At 43.9% G+C, this 17503-nt stretch overlaps 1 protein-coding gene across 22 annotated transcripts in view; it reads right to left on the reverse strand.

Moving 5' to 3' along the window:
• LOC107318346 (multiple epidermal growth factor-like domains protein 6) overlaps positions 1–17503 on the reverse strand; it is a 188637-nt gene that overhangs the window by 51356 nt on the left and 119778 nt on the right. For 21 of the 22 annotated variants that reach the window (XM_015872052.2, XM_032446637.1, XM_015872049.2 and 18 more), the window contains 12 exons: positions 16399–16533; positions 15419–15553; positions 15047–15172; positions 13564–13692; positions 11294–11425; positions 9316–9444; positions 7485–7613; positions 3159–3287; positions 2178–2306; positions 1449–1577; positions 1174–1302; positions 158–286 (listed from right to left, as the gene is read on the reverse strand). In XM_015872052.2, the coding sequence (XP_015727538.1) occupies positions 158–286; positions 1174–1302; positions 1449–1577; positions 2178–2306; positions 3159–3287; positions 7485–7613; positions 9316–9444; positions 11294–11425; positions 13564–13692; positions 15047–15172; positions 15419–15553; positions 16399–16533 (1560 nt within the window). The remainder of the gene's footprint in view (positions 1–157; positions 287–1173; positions 1303–1448; positions 1578–2177; positions 2307–3158; positions 3288–7484; positions 7614–9315; positions 9445–11293; positions 11426–13563; positions 13693–15046; positions 15173–15418; positions 15554–16398; positions 16534–17503) is intronic. The other variant, XM_032446643.1, reaches the window with a different exon arrangement.

Raw genomic sequence — 17503 nt, forward strand, 5'->3', positions numbered from 1 at the left:
GAAAAAGTAAATGCCTTGCAACAAGGCAGGCACTACTATTACTGTAAATTATCACTGTGCTTACTGCATCTCAGTCAGTGTTGAAAGACAAGATGAATTGAGCACTCCTGCATTTCTGGGACCCCCAGAAGTTGAGCATCCCATTTCTGATACTCACGGAGGTTGCACTGGGCCCCGTGATAGCCTGGGCGGCACACGCATTGCCCAGTGATGGGGTGACAGTCCTCCTCAGCACGGCAGCGACAGGCTTGGCTGCAGCTCTGGCCATATGTGTTTGGTGGACAAGCTTGGGAAAGAGTAAATGTAAACCAATAAAATTCAATTTGACTTGGTAAATATAGCACTCAAACAAAGCACAAGCTGAAATTTATTGAATAAAACCCCTGTCTACAGAACGACACTGTCCTCCGGGACTTTGGTTTTATTGCATTTACTTGGGGGTTACTTCACCACTTGATTTTGTTTTGTTCAGTCAATTTGTGCCCAACTGTCAAGGGCCAGATACAATTCTCCTGTCACTAGAGAAAATCATAGGGAAATGTCAGGTAAAATTGACTGAAATAACAGTATAACTCACCAGGGACCAGACATATGGATAAAGACATACTACCTTGAGCAGAGAGTTTAAACTTACAGAGGTGCTTTGGCACAAACATTTCTGTGGGCTTCACTTTGCCCAGTGACAAGCACATCATTTCCATTTTTCAGACTTCTCATGTCTAGTTTTTACTGGTGGCTCTGAATGTAGGCACAGCTGAGCTTTGTCTTCCCCCAGGCTTTGTCCAGGCCACCTTGCCCAGAGGACATTAAGGGATAGGAAGGGCAGCAGGAGCACTGCTGCAGCTGTAGGTTATCCAAGCAAACACAGCAGTGGCAGCTCTTACTGGGAGGGCAAGTAATTTTCAGCAAATTGATCCAGTTCAGTCTGTGTTGGCTGTCAGAAGGCTGCAAACCTCAAGAGGACAAACTTTCCTGCCCAAACCACACCAGGCACAAAGTCCAAAACTGGCCAAACAATTTGGGTGGAGTGACATGCACATGGAGCGCAGCTGTGCACAGCACTCCTACCCTTGTCCAGCTTCACCGCTGCAAAGGTTGTGCCTTCTGCCTTAAACATTGAATAAATTAATGATTACCCCATGATTTTTAGTTATGTGCATCCTTATGACTTACTTCTCTCACAGCCATGGCCAGTGAATCCTGGAGGACAGCCGCACTCACCAGTCAGGTGGTGGCAGGGGGTGCCTGCAGGGCAGCGGCACCGCCGGGCACAACCCGCACCATAGTAGCCAGGCAAACAGGCTGCAGGAGGACACCAAATCCCATTAGCATCAAGGCAGGATGGCACAAAGCTGCTCCCCTCACTCATCCCTACCAGCCCCTCAAAACCAACCCAGTGTGCAAGGATCCCAAGCTGGCTATGGGATGTGCACCCCACAGACACTCACGTTTGTCACAGTGCCTGCCTCGCCATCCCTTGGCACAGCGACAGGCCCCTGTTTGGGGGTGGCAGGACACGCTGTGAATGCAGTCACATTGCTCTTCACACCTCTGTCCAAAAAATCCTGGGGGACATGCTGTGGAGAGAAGCAGGAAGAGAGCAAGAGTTGGTGCTGTAGCAGGGATAGCGTGCTGCTTGTTCAGTGCATGGTGATGGGTGCTCAAAGGGCTGCATGCCCAGGAAATGTAATTGAAGTAAATATTAAAAATATAAAACCATTTAGCATTGGTTATTAATGAAACCTCATAATGATGTCTACAGTACAAGTCCAGATGATAAATATGGGAACAGCGTTTATTTTTACAGTTAGATGCATAGACAGAGGAAGAGCTGTAGGTCACTCGTGGGTCCCTACAGAGTGACCAAGGAGAAAGTGAGGCCTGAAGAGGTGAGAGGTTGGCACTATTGGGTGTTATAAGGTGTTACAGGGCTGAACGTACAGTGCATTCGTCTGATACCTAGTGCTTATAAGATTACTGTTTAAGAGATTTACATGGATGTAAACATACCAACTACATTAAATCTGGGCAGTCTGAGAGACCTGAACCATTACAGCAGCAGCAGTTCTGCTTGCAGCCTGGTCCATACCTCACATCCTGACACTCTGCAGTGAGACAGCATGGTGACAGTGCAGTGACACGGGGCACAGGAGTACCAAAGGACTGAGAACACCTACCAGGCTTGCAGGGTGTTCCTGTCTGGCCCTTGGAACACTGGCACTCGCCGGTCACAGGGTCACATGCAGTTTGTCCAGGGCAGATGCAGCGCTGCAGGCAGCCGACACCATGCCAGCCTGGGGGACAGGCTGAAGAGAGGAGAGAGAGCAGTGAAGCCATGGGTTAGAGGGGCAGGAGGACATGAGTGGGATGCAAACTTTCACTTTCCATTTACCCAGTGACTTTGTTGGTACTGCAGGATGTAAAAATGGGGACAACTTGCAAATAATTGCACTGGTGTAACTCTGCTCCAGGAGCAAAATACGAGAAAGCACATCCAATGAAGTGAGCAAATTACAACCCACCAAATACCCTTCAGACTTTCTGTTTGCACCTATGGAAAACAAGCCTTGGTTCCACCAGCTTCCTCAACACCAAGGAGCAGAGCTGCTGATCCCACAGCTTCTGGCTTCTCTCTGTACAGTGCTTTTATATCACAATTACTCTTCCAGTGGGCAATCGATCTTGCTATCCACAGCTGTCAGATAACAGTTTACAGTTCACCTAATTTTAAGTTAAACAGTTTACTAATGCCTATTGCAACCGGAACCCATGGGCAGAGCCTATTTCTCTGGCATGTGCCAGATGGGCAGATTTTTAGGATGTTAACAGGAGCAAATTCTCCCTCTGTCAAAGCAGCAACTGGGGGATGGCTTTCCCATCTTCACAAATTTTTTCTACCTTCAAACATAATATTGAAGAAAAAGGGTATATTTGACAATGTCCTCATCATTGATTAAATTTTCTCTGTCAGTCTCCTTCCTTAAGCCTCATTGGAGCTGGGCTTAAGGCTTTCACTTGTTCTGGATTTAATCTATGCCTGGAAGAAGACACCATAATGATGTAATCAGTCAAAGCCATGGAACAATACAGTAGAGCACAAAAATTGTGTGTCCTTTTATCATCGATGGAGACTTATGGAGTTTTCTTCCTGGCCATACCTTCTTGGCAGGTGGCTCCTCCCCAGCCTGGGGTGCAGGTACATGTCCCTGTTACGTGGTCGCAGAGTGCTCCGTTGTGACAATTACAGGTGTGAGCACAGCCCTCCCCAAACCTGTCCCCTTCACATGCTGCAACGAGAAGAATCCCCGGTCAGTGAACAGTTGCAAATTGCCTTCAGTCAATATACTTTTCACAACTTAACAGTGCTTAAGTCCATGCATTAACCATGCCTGACACTAAATAATGTGCCTTAAAAATATGTATTGTAGCACATTCTGAGGAGACTTCCACAAAAGGGTAGGATTGCTGGGGTGATGAATCAGCTGTCATCCCCCTGCCCTGCAGAATGCCTTTGTGCTGAACTAATGGTCCAGCAGTACCACCAGCCTGACAGCTTGGGTATTTATTTGCATCCTGGTAAGAGACCTGACAACTTCATTGTTTTCATTGTTCACTTTTCACAGCTGGATGCACCAGCTCACCCAGAGCCTCATTCTTTGGTCAGAGAGGAGTGATATTTCCAACACGTTCAGTTAAGCAGCTGGCTTCCCAGGTGAAAGCTTAATACAACCACCTCGCTGCAGTGCTGCTGCCCATGAAGAATGACAATATTAACATTTCTCTGGTCTCCATTGCTCTGAAGGTTTGAATAGCTTTATTTGGTGGAAAACAGGCAACTCTACTGCCTTGTTTTCTTGGAACATCCCCCACAGAATGCAGAGCAAGTCGGTGAATTTGGGGGAGCCTCATTGCATGGCTGTGTTTGTATCAAACAGCTCCCACTCACATGCATGGAGCCATCAGAGCCTCTCCTCTCTGCAGTACTGCTGGTATGTGCTGCAGGGACAAGAACAGCTCTGATCTCTGAGCCAGAAAAGTGTCCTTCACTCCCTGAACAGGACATCTCTCAGGATCACACCCAAACTATCTCTTTCCACCAGAACCTCTGTGCTTCTGGGGGTGCCAGCTGGCAATGCATGATGGAGTGCTGCAGGAAGAAACGTCCCTGGGGACAGGATGGAGGAGTGAAATCATCTTGACTGTGAGAGTGTGTTTGGTTGACAGTATCTGACCCATTCACAGCCCTTCTCTTCCCATTTGAGGACTTCCAGCTTCCAGACATGGTTCTCACAGACACCATTTCTCCCAGGGCTTCTCAACAATTCATTTTTTTACATCACCTGGACCCCATCCACATTAAAACCACAAGAAAGTGCAGGAGCACAGTCCCATCACAGTCAAAGATTGTACTGAAAATGCAGCCCAACTGCCAAGTTCAAGTTGATGGGTTCAGCCCATCTTACAGAAATTTGGCTCGATTTTGGGAGCAGAACTAAACATTTCCACAATACAGACCAGAACTATATCACAACCAAGCCAAAGGAAAAACCAGCTCATAACCATGTCCTCTGACTGGTTACTAGTGGTTTCAGTGAGGTTTTTGGAGCATGTGTGCTAAGATCTTGTTATATTTACCAAGAAGACAAAAGAGTTTTCTAGTGAAAACTGTAGTAAGAAAGCAGAAATTTCTGGAAAAGAAAACTTTTAAGTATTCTACAGGGTGCACACAAACTTCTTTTAGCTTCTCTGTAGGGCAATCCTAGTTATCAAACCACTTTTCTGAAGAACAAGATAAGTGATATGTTGTAGTTATTTTCACACAGTTCCTCAACTGAGTGTATGAATATCCCTGGGGCTTTTTCTCCTCTCTTTATGATGAGTGCAAAGGAAAGAAGCATCAGCGAGGTTTAAATTATTACATTTCTTCCTGCTTCAACATTTTCCTCTCAGTGCCTTTCCTCCATGAAAGGAGAAATTATTCATTCAAAGTCTTTAAAATCTGCTTTTACATGCAGAGAGAGGAACACATGAAACTGGAAGCCAAAACATTCAGTCTGGAAGTCAACATCTATCAAAAGCGTAGGGGAGCATGGGGAAAAGGATGCACTCTAAGGCTCAATGTGGTGCCCAGAAGATTGGATTTCATACAGCTTCCGTGGATTATGCTCCCCAGAATGATGTTAAAATAATCAGGAAGTTTGCAAAGTCAAGTGCTCACATACTATGAAATGTCACAGCTCTGGTTATCAGTGCCCCCGAGCAGAGACTTTGGAAGAACCAATCTTTCTGTATTCTTTATCTGTAAAACCAGTGTGGTCTCTGTTTACTATAAGGGAAGATGCTTCTTGTGAAGGTCCTGGGGAGAGCTGCTTCAGAAAGAGGCATTTTTGGTACTAAAAGCAGGGCAGAATGCCTTTGCCGAGTGTCCATACATAATGTGACACCATTTTGTTATTGTTCCTTCTCTTTTTTGGAGGTCACAAAATTTGGATGAGTCTGTATGCAGAAAATTACATCTTCTGGCACAAAAAGATGCCAAGCGTCAAGTCATCACTTCTGTATCTTTGTGGCATCGTGACACTCAACAGAGCAGTTCAGTTCTTCTTAAAGATTGGTAATATATCTAGAACTCTTTCTTGGATTCCTAAAATATCTCAGGTGGACACTCATGAAAAAATACAATTGCCAAACACAGCTGTAAGAGAAGAAAGTGCTTGCTTGGCAGATTTCATCCCAAATTATTATAACTCATTTATAAGCAACTGCAAAACATGTTCTTGTAATGGAAAGTGTTGGGCAGCTTTAACAAAAGGCATTACTGTCCATATCCCCTGTAATTAGATATAGTGTATAAAACTCACTGCATGGCCACCTTAAGATCAATTCAAATCCCATGATGTCAAAATTATTCCTCAGTATCCTGCAGCACATTGCCTGCAATCTAATTACTCAAAAACAAATGCCAATCTCCCAGCTGCCAGAGCTGGCAAGCCCCAGAATAGAGTAGGGTGGATATCAACACCAGGCAGGTACAGGGAGGAGTGCACAATCAGGTGACCTGAAAAGGGGCACTGCCATCTATTTTAGTAATAACTGCTGCAGTGTGAGGTGCTACCAGATAGTGTTTAAGTCAGAATGGAGATGCATCATGCAGACAAGGAAAGAGTAGGATGCCACAACACAGTGCCGTCTGACCTTGCTCTTCTACTTATAGACAGAAGAGACATTGCATGATTTGCAATCTTAAACCAAAGGAGAAATAAATTAGCTAGCACAAAAGGGCTTTAATGACTGCAGTGCAAATGGATAGATAGCTTCTAGGGGCCACAAGGCTGTTGATGAAGAGATGTATTTCCTAATTGAATTTAATGAAATAAGAAAGGAGAAAGCTTTCGATGTCTAGGACAGCCCAAAGAACAGGGAAGTGCCTAAGGGACAGACTGCTGGATCAACAAGGCCAGGGACCTTATGGGATAAATCATTCTGGGGGACAAGTTGGGTGGTGGAGGGCAAATGAGGGAAAGATGCCAGGAGCAAATGCAGCCCTCCAGCAGGGCTGAATATATTGCAGTGGGGAGTCAGACTGCTTCAATGCAAGTATCATTTCTCTCTAAGTTAAACATATTTTCTATTGCAGAAATCTGCAGCCTACTGATTAAAGAAATCTTGGAAATAAGCATTTTCTGTCAGCAAAAGTTGGGTCCATGTACATTGCTGCTTCAGACTGCAGCTCTACAGCACAGTGCTCAGAAAGCAGTCGTGTTTTCAAAAGGAAGTGCAGAACATGGCATCATCCTGAGGTGAAACGAGGAAATTAATTGAGAAGTTAACACCTGAAAATACTTGTAATGCCATGTAGCTAAAGAAAATAGTATCATTTCCTATGAAATTTGGTGACTAATTTCTCAGAATAGCCAATTTTATATAGTATACACATAGACATACAGAAAAGTCTTATTAATCCCAACACTGTGGGATAATCTGCACATATGAAAACACAAGAAACTGACATTTAAAAAACAAAACAAAGGATAACTTTTCTAGGAATTACTTCTACAACCATTTTCTCCTGGCTATATAACGTAGCAGTCCCAGCTCTCATTTTTCCACACTGTACACTTGTAATCTGCCACATTAAAATTGAAAGCTACCTGAGATACACCAGGAACACAGACACAACATTTCATCTCCTTCCACTTCTCAAAACGTAAAGCTGAGATTCATCATACGGTCAGATAACAGCACTACTATTTAATAAGCAATGCCTAAAATGCTTCAAAATGTGCCAACGTCAGCTAAAAACAAGAAAAAAAGGTGGATTGTTTGCATTGCTGCTAAAAATTATTTCTTTTTTTGTTGTTGCTTTTTTTTTTTTTTTTTTTTTTTTTGCTGTTATTGGACAGGAAGACGATCCATCTAATGTGTGTGCCACCCTGCAGCCTCCAGCCCCACACCCAGCAGGGCCCAACAGTCACAGTACATACGCAGCTCGCAGGTCTCTCCCCTCCAGCCCGGGAGGCAGCTGCAGGTCCCCAGGACATGGTCACAGCCTGCAGCGTTCTTGCAGTTGCACACCTGGTGGCAGTCAAGCCCAAAAAATCCTTGTGGGCAAGCTGAAAATATAAAACAACCATTTTTTAGCATTTTAGCAAAGTTCTTTTTTTTTTTTCCCTGTAAGCTTATCTCAAAGATCTGAAAACATTATCATAGAATGGCTTGGGTTGGAAGGGACCTCAAGGATCATCCAAGCTCTGACATCCCCACCGCAGGCAGGGCCACCAACCTCCCCATTTAACACCAGACCAGGTTGCCCAGGGCCCCATCCAGCCTGGCCTTGAACACATCCAGGGATGGGGCATCCACAGCCTCTCTGGGCACCTCACCACTCCCTTGGTAAAGAACTTCCCCCTGACATCCAACCTAAATCCTCCCACCAACTTAAATCCATTTCCCTTTGTCCTGCCCTGAAATCTACTCTTTCAAAGAGTTGATTCCCCTCCTGTTTGCAGGCTTCCTTTAGGTACTAGAAACATTACCATCTCCTAAGTCTTTAAAGTTAGAAGGCTGCAAAATTGTCATGTTCAGTGCTTCTGTGATGATGGAAAAGCCTTCCCAGCCCTGGGATGAAGCACCAGCATTTTGCTGGGAGCGTGAGGCAACTTGGCAGCTCCAGTCTGCATCTCTGCATCCTCACACGGGCTTGGCCCATGTGGGTGGATTGTCAAGAGCACGGCAAAAAGCACATCCCTGCCAAAAGGAAGCCAAGCCACTAAAAACAGCAGTGCTACAGCTCCTGGGAGAAGAAGTGCCGGAAAGCTGTACCAAGGGCAAACCACCCACATATTTTCTTCCAATTGCATTTTTCTTGGAACCAAACTAACTGTTCCGGCTGTAATTTTCTTTGTGAAAAGGTAAAACAGATCAGTGCAGAGCAAACACTCAGCCTGCCTGAAAGAAAATGTGGGAAATGGGGGCTAATGGCAACTGCAAGATCATGAGCAACAGGCACAAAATTCTACTTTCACTCTACAGTCTTCCAACAGTTTATCAGGATATGTCCAAACTGACTGATTTGGAAACTGGAATTTGGTTGTTTTTTACTTTCTCTCCCAACTGTATCACCCAGGTTTCCCCTATCCCTCACGCCTGACAAAACAAAAGCTTATGAAAACAGAGTTAAAAGAAATGACTTTTAAAGGGGTCACAATGTAGATATCATGAATTATGTGGCTTGCTTGTTAACAGAGCTTTGGAAAGAATATTCGTTTAATAGAATAACTCCTCATAAGAATCAGAGGGAAACACCCAGCCCTGTTTGACACAGCCACGGTGCTGCTGTGTGAGCAGGGAGGCTGTGCAGCACCTTCCTTCCCAACAGAGGGCAGCAGGGTCCTGCAAGTGCTGCTACTTCCCTCTAATGCTACCTTCATAAATCGTCTGATAAGGTGTTTGGAATAAAATAATTGTGTTTTTTTACGTAATGATCATCATTTATAAAACTTTAAATCATTAATATACAACTTCTGGAATGTTTGACTGTGCTGTTCCTGCTGCACACAAAATTGTATATTCTTATGATCTGCACAAGGACATAACACAGCAGCAGCCTTCCTTAGATGATGCCACAAACCGGCTCACTACAGTGTCTCTAAGAAATCCAGCTCATCCTTTCCAACTATGGCAAATTGTCATAGAAGATGGCTTATCAAGTTTGTTAAGCTGAAAGGTTGTTTGTTCTTAAAGAGTTCCCTTGGGAAGATCCGTCCACATGGTTTTTGATGCACAAAAGGATGGGGAGCAGTGCAGGTACATCACCTTTCCCACAGAAGGTCCCAGTCCATCCAGCACCACACGTGCAGGCTCCGCTCACATGGTCACACGCAGCCCCATTCTGGCACTGGCAGCTGTGCATGCAACTGGGACCAAAGCTTCCCTCAGGACATCCTGCAGTGGGGAATCCAAACCAGATGAGGGGTGAATGGTGAATGAGCGGAGAGGAATTTTTAGAGACATAGAAATTCTTACTGCTTGCAAAAGAGGAATCAAGTCATCGAGGTAATGCCCTAAATCCGATATCATTAAATGCTCTCCTTGGGTTTGTTTTGTTAAAAGTCCACTTTTTAGAAAAATGTCAGGGTGTTAAAAGACTGGATTCTACAGAGGAAAAGATATATTGATTGTGGGAGCAGCAAAATGTGCGGCTCCACACTTTCTGCTTGATGCTCTACCACTGCTAACATATCCAAAGTCCTCTGGGACATTCATTGCCAGGAGGGGAAGGCTCCCAGCCCCATTGCCTCTTTGTGATCCATGCCCTGGGTTTTCCTTCAAATCCTCATTCCCTAGAAAGCTGGAGAAAATATGGGATGCGGTGGCCTCTTGCAGAAAGCTGCATAATTCACTCTTGGGCTCTGCTTTAAAACACGTCACATTCGGGGGAAAGCTTAACACATTACATCTGTGGGACAGACTAATGGTTACATCTCCACAGCAGTTCATGTTCAGAGTCTGAAAAGATTTGCATGGTATGCTGTATCTGAAGGAAAAGGCAATGCTTGAGAATGAAAATAACTTCTTCCAGTCTAACAGGAAAATCAGTCAAGAACGGGGCCAGTTGCCTAACTGACATTAGATATTTTGGACAATCATGATGCCCAGAGATGCCTGGGCATCATATATACATAATTAAAGTGGAACAAAATGCAGACTGAAGAAAAGAGCAAATCTATAGAGGGAATGTCAGGGGATGCCAAAAGCTTTGTCAGAAGCAATGGCTTCCCTGCTTGCCTTGCCTCTGTCAGAGAAGACAAAGACCAGATCTTTGGCTGTTTCCTATTTGCAGAGATGGCATTTTGAGAGAGGTCAAGAGGGAAGGACAAGTGGAGCTGGCAGCGATGGCCTTCCCATAGCTGTCCTTCCATTCCCTCTGGGCCAACAGCAACAAGAGCCCTAAGATACACTTTTGAGGGTTTTTTCATTGTGGGTCACCATTCCAGATTAATTGTTTTGACTTTTCTGTGTGACACCAGCAGATAATTCTGCCTGCACTACTGAGATTTTGGTGGTTGGATCTGTGCTACTGTAAGACTGTTTGATAGATAAAATCTTCATTGTATTCAATAGCAACAATAATAACAGCAATAATAAAATAGCTTAACTATGCAACTTACTGCCACAAGATGAGCGGGTACCAAAAGTTTGCATGGAATCAAAAAAGGAAATAGGCACATTAGTTGGAAGAAAATACCAAACTGTATTAAATATAGACATATTGCTCCTGTTTTAAGAAACTTCCAAATGACAAATTGCTGAAGCCTGGGAAAACATATCAGAAATCCTTGATATGACTGTTTTTATCCTCTCAGGACATCTGCTATTGGCCCCTGCTGGAGATGGATTGGTGGAGGTCCTGGCTTGCTGGTGAGAACGCAGGACATTTTTGTTGTTAATTAATGGAGGATCCTAAATCTTCTTGATGCTGCATCTGTTATGCCCACATGAAACATTTCTATATGCCTAATCTTAAAAGAGTATTTATGAAGATGTGCATACCTACAGCTGAATAAATAGAATCAATATAGAAAATCTTATGCTACATAACAAGTATACATCAATCTTATTACTCACATTAAATCTTAAGGTTTAAAACAACTATTTAGGCCTAAAAATAGCTTGTCTGGAATACAAACTAGTGACAGCATCAGACCCTGCTGAAACCCAGCAGGTGGCTGCGAGGAGGACAAATTCCTGCTCCTTGCTTTTCCAAATTCCCTTTGACAAAAATGTGACTCACTCTGCTCACAGTGTTTCCCAGTGAATCCTGGCTCACAGAAGCAGGACCCAGTGACAGGATCGCAGCTCCCATCACTGTTATTGCAGGCACAGAAGTTTTTGCAGTGCTGTCCCCAATGGCCGCTATTGCAGGCTGCAATGCAAAGCAGTGTTTATGTTGAGAATGAGCTCTGAGCTCGGCTGATGGATGATTTCACTTATTTATAAGAGAGCAGAAAGAATGCAAAATATGCACAGATATTTCCACAGGGATATAATACGAACTATTAAGTGACATGGCAAAAATCTGCATAACTGGGATTAGCTGGTGGTACAACATGTAACTTGTTAGCAACCAGCCACCTGCAGAAATAATGAATGAGAAGGCAGCTTTTCCCCCTCCTGAAAGCTGGGTGTCTTTCTGCCTTTGTCAAGGACAGGACTCAACAGAAGTGTGACTGGATAAGATTGGCTGTCGTGTGTTAGGCAGGGATTCAGACTTCAAATAATCTAATAGCTGGCTTTCTGGCCTTGAAATGACAGAAGAAAATGGGAGCCTCAGAAGTGTGCTGTCTCTGAAAATCAGGCTTCTTTCAGGTGCGTACGAAAGGCTCGAGTGCCTGGTGTTAGAATACCTGCATTTGACTTTTGGCAAGACAGATAAGGATTCCTCATTTCTGTGCAGAGGGATATTGTTATTTTAGTACAGACTGTTTACTGAATGGGAGGGGAGCAGAGACAGGCAAAGTCCTAATAGAAATACACGATTCTTCTCCCTTCTACTGAGAAATGTGTCTTATCTCTCTATCTCTATACAAGTGCCTGAACTCTTCTGAAACTCAACAAAAACAAAATCAAAATAAATAAGAAGGATCTCCGTACTTGAGAATTTACAGGGAAAGGGGGAAAAGAAAGCTCAGCTTTGTGGGATCGCCTGCATTGTCTGGAGAGTTTCTGCAGAAAGTTGTAGCACAGTTTCAAACGGTTGCAAATCACCCTGAAGCAGTTTTTCTCTCCCAGCAGTGTGTTGACAGTGACTGCTGGAAAAGAAAAACATCCCTTGCTTTAAGACAAGCACAGCTAAAACTGGAAGCATGACTAAGATTTCTTTTCAAAATACGGGGAGATGAAACGTGGACACAGAGAAACCTCGGCGTCTTTGTTAAGGCATCGCTCTGCTTTCATTCTGAAAAACATATAACACGATTATGACAGCGTGCCACAGCCAAAGCACAGCATCTCCTTCCTTTCATGTAAGAAGAAGGATGAATATGTCAATTAGGACCAGAAAAAACGGTTTTGGAGCTGAGTATCTGTTTCATGCCCAGGCTGCAATAGCTGAAGAGTTGCCTTACTGAGAGGTTTCTGCAGAACAACTTTTGTCATAGCTCTTCCCAAACAGAAATAAAAGCTTTTTTTCACCATGGTCACATAATCCTTCAAACAGCCTGAGGATTTCTGGGAAGAGATCTAAATGGCTCCATGTGTCTCTATCTGGTTGGACTTAAAATTCACACATTGGAGGAAGCTTCAGATTCTCCCAGAATTTTCTGGCCTGAGAAGCCAGATCCAAATCTTACTGCTGTCAATACCTGCAATTAATTGGTACAAATTTCAGGTTTAGAGAGAGCTTTGTGCTCTCTTGGATTTTTCCAAGAGGGAACCTAACAAATCAAGCAGAAAAGTTATAAAAGGAACAAAAGCAGAGAATCAATCAGAATGGGTTCACATTCAGTCGGTGATGTCCAAAAAGGGCACATCTGGGCTCTTACACTGCCACCAATGCAGAGAGCTACACTAAAGGCAATGGAAGGATTCGTTTCTCTTCCAGAGAACAGAGCTTCTCCCCATATTGGTATGCACAAGTTAGGGGTGACCTTAAGACACAAGACTGTACATGTCACTCACTTGTTGGATAAATCTCCCCTAAACAATATGAAAAAATGAAGAACTAATCTTTAAACTAATATGTGCTGAAATTGAAAAACACAACTGTCAGTCAAAGTGCTGACAGTGAGCGAAGGGATCCACAGTGTTGAAACAAGAGCTTATATCAATACTTGGTCTTCATCAGCCATCTATTTCAACACTTTGAACCTAGATAATTAAGGATTATATCCACCCAGGCAGTGCAAACCCATAAATACATCATTTCAGGAGCAATAAGATTAGCTGCAAGTATATTTTTTAGAATGTAATAGGCTAAGAACAAACAGAGCTGACTCTTACAGTAGCAGATGAATCTCTGTGAGATACCAAATGTGATGGATAGTGAGTCTGTGTTTGACTTACGGTACTTGCAGTCATGGCCAGTCCAGCCAGGGGGACACGTGCACTCTCCGGTGATGTGGTGACACAGAGCATCATTGCTGCAGCTGCATTGCAGCTGGCAGTTTTGTCCATAGTATCCAACAGGGCACTCTGAAAACATAGGAGCAAACTGCAATTACACCTAGATAATAATTTGTCTGTCCTGGCAGCCTCAACACACTCATCTGGGGAAGGAGCTGTGCTCCAGCAGCATAGACTGGGGGTTTGAGGGTACTCTCATGATCTGTGATGGGTCTATGCAGACAGTGCTGATATCACTCTTTGTCCTCACACTTTAATACAGAATTAGTGCAATCAAGTAGCATTGATGCCTACATAACCCATGGGGTCAGTTGCTCAGCACCTCTCACCAAGCAATCCAAAATACAATGCAAATATTATGACTACTAAATACTGCCTTTCTGACTAAATACGGCTTTAATTATAACATCAATTTGGGATGCAGTTTAGCCTTTCCTTGGTGTTTATCTGTTACCTGCCTATGTCTGAGAAACATAGTGAAACCTGAACTGGGGAACGTCTCAGGCTGCAGAGTGCTTTACATTGGGTCAGTGTCCCTAATGCCACAAACACCTCACAGAGCAGAAGGAAGGAAAAATCCACACCAGAAGCTGAATTTTCACCCTGGAATCATATTATCTCTGTGGAATGAAAGTGCTTTCAAGGGAAATCTTCTGAAAGAGCCAACAGAACCCTACAGTGCAGCATGCAGGAATACATCTAAAGGCAGACACAAAGGCTCTCTTCCAGCTTGCCTTGCATGTCTGCTTTTTGGTTTGGTTTCTAATCCAGTAACACTGGGAGCATTTGGGTATATCTGAAAAATGAATTTCAACATTCAGCCAAGGAAAACCTAGACTGAAACCCAGGAGAAGGGGGCTGTATTTGTATTTCCGATGGGCTGGCTGCAGGAGGTGCTTTGAAGAGCTTTATTTCTAGCTGGTATGATTGGCATCCTGTTTTTCACACTGAGCTCCACCTACCACACAAATAGCAGAGGGGTATCCCCCGGCCCCTTGGCAGTGCAATGTCCTGGAGAATTTATTCACCCCTTTATCAATTTCCCAGAGTAATACATTTCTTTTTGTTTCCCTCATTGATTCCAAGTCCTGTTCTGATTGGACCAAGTGACCTCCAGATGTATCTTCCAGCCTGAACCATATACCAAATCTCTGCAAGAGCTCCAAGGTCGCACTTCGTGCACCCAGACCAGCATACAAATCACTGTTATTAACTGGAGTCGGGAGGACAGGATAGGATAACTGCATGGTGCTCTCTTTTTATGAGCAATCCCACTGAGTGGATGCCATAAGTTCTCCACCAAGACTCATCCTTTACCTGTACTTCAAGTGAAGTAGCAGCAGTTTTGGTGGAAAATGCCATAATCCAGCTCCTCACCCTACCAAAGCAAAGCACTCCCTACTTATCCCCACAGAGAACATACCTCTCTCACACTTGGTACCGGTTTTCCCAGCTGGGCAGATACAACGCCCAGTCTTTGGGTCACAGGGTGCTCCCCCGCAGCTGCAGTTCTGCCTGCAGCCCCCTCCAAAACTCCCAGGCTGGCAAGCTGTTCAGAGGAAACCCAAACAGCTGATTAATACAGCAAAGCATTTGAAAGATAACATTCACCATTTACAGTAATTTTAAACAAAGCTGTGCTGGCACAGTGATCTATGTCAGCATCAATGTCTTGTTCTAACAACAGCTGTACTTTTTTATCTGCAGCTTCTGCATCTGAACGTAAGGTGCATGGAAAGCTTCCCCCCCCCCCCCTAGTGTGTACCTCTCAGGGAAACATGCAGTGAATACCTACAGGAGTTGCATTTCTCTCCATGGAAACCAGGTGGGCACGGATGCTTGCAGGCTCCCGTCTCATGGTCACACAAAACGTCGGTGGAACAGTTGCACCTCAGTTTGCAACCAGCCCCATAAAAGCCAGGTGTGCATGCTGGAAAATGCAAGTAAAGGCAAGGCGTGTGTGAGGAAATGGAAGAGGAGAATAAACTTAACAGAAGTCAGAACAGTAATTAGCAGAACTTGACACAAAAATCTACTGTAACATGTATTCCAGAGGTATTGATAATGAAATGGAAGCAACAATTAAATGCATGCACATGCACTGCAAAGAAATAATCATTCAAATGCAACCCAGAAACAGAATGGGAGTACTTGAAGCTATACTTGACTACTAGGATATGAAATATCATCACTCCCATTCTTCACCAAACTCCCAGAAGCAGTGCCATGAATCTGATGTGTTACTGTGCGCCCAGGGAGGCATTGTGAGGGAGAATATTGCTTTTCTCCAGTGCTGCCTACAGAGACATACAAACAGGAATGCAGAACACAATTCTCTCTGAACTGTGCACAAAACTACACAGAATAAGCTAAATTCAAACACCTGGAAAGCTAAAGGGAAAGCAATATTACAGAATCTATTTACAAATGATCCTGCTTGCATAAAACACAGTTTTTGCCACTTAAAGAGCAAAAGTGAAACCTCCCCCAATCTTCATCATTTAGGGTTGTAATAGAGTTTGGTTTCTAGATTTCTGTTGTCATTTCATCAGGCTAAAGAAAAGCACTGTTGCACTGCATTCCCAGCACTGTCCCTGCAGGCTCTGTGATATCAGGCACTCAGAGTCCACAAAAAGAAAAATCAGAGACAAAATAATTAGTGGAATATGAATTTACCATTAGCAGCAGCACAATAAAGCATGTGGGAGGAGGAACAAGGAATGCAGACAGGACAAAGGAATAAGCAGACAGAGGGAACATCCCTTCCTGCTGTACCTTTTTGGCACTTCTTGCCATGATACCCAGGCTTGCAGCTGCAGGTCCCGTTCTGTGCACTGCATCCCATCGCGTGCTCCTTCACACACTGACACTCCTGTGAGCAGCCTGCACCAAAAGCCCACCTGGGACAGGCTGCAGGCAGGTTAAAGGGAATTGTTAGGTCTGTAATTAGGCATGAATTATCTGAAATCACAAGAAGTATCTACTTTTCTACGTCAGTGCCTATTAATGTGTGGGCATGTAAAATGCAGTTTATGTGACTATTATCACCTATATGAAGTAATTAATTCCATTCCAAGCAGTACGCGGCAAATGCAAGAACCAGAAATGTTTTGAAGCAAACTTGGTTAAGTTTTGGAATGAAAAATATTTGGATATAGGCCAGAACCAAAGTTTCATCACAAAAGAAATAATCAAGCAACTATTTTCTATTTTGCATGGGTTTCAGCCCTCCCCCCCCCCAAAAAAAACCCCAAAAACCACACACTATGAGTGCAAAGAAACTGGACTGCCCGTTTAACAACACTCTTATGTTTTGATCCATTTTATTCCCATTTAACATTTGATTGCATTCACAATTATGCTTTTGAGTACCATAGTACCATAGAATCACAGTTGGAAAAGACCTCTAAGATCACCAAGTCCAACCCAATCCATCCCTACTATGAGCATTCCCACTTCAGGACAAAAGCTGGATGTTTCAGCTGGAAAATGCATGCGGGGAAGGAGACACAAATTTAGGGAAAACTAATGTTTTCTCATATGACTTTTGACTTACCATAGGGTGAGCAGTGGAATCATCAGACTTAAACCTTATCCACCCCAACTTTAACATGCCCAGCCCAACCCCCTTACAGCCCTCACCTTTATGCATTAACAAACCTCAGCTCTTACAGTAAGGATTAATTGCTGTAGGCAAAAGTAAATGGAGTTTGTGGGGCCTCACAGAGTGTGTGAGAATTCTTCCATCTACTCTAGTCTTCTATCTTCTTCCATCCTCTCTAGTCACAGAGCTCATGGACTATATCTATCCCCAGCATGAGCTCTCCCGCTAACACCACCTAGCAAGGTCTATCCCAAAGCCTTGCTCATTTTGGACAGA

This window comes from Coturnix japonica, chromosome 9 (assembly GCF_001577835.2).
Source record: "Coturnix japonica isolate 7356 chromosome 9, Coturnix japonica 2.1, whole genome shotgun sequence".
Taxonomy (NCBI): domain Eukaryota; kingdom Metazoa; phylum Chordata; class Aves; order Galliformes; family Phasianidae; genus Coturnix; species Coturnix japonica.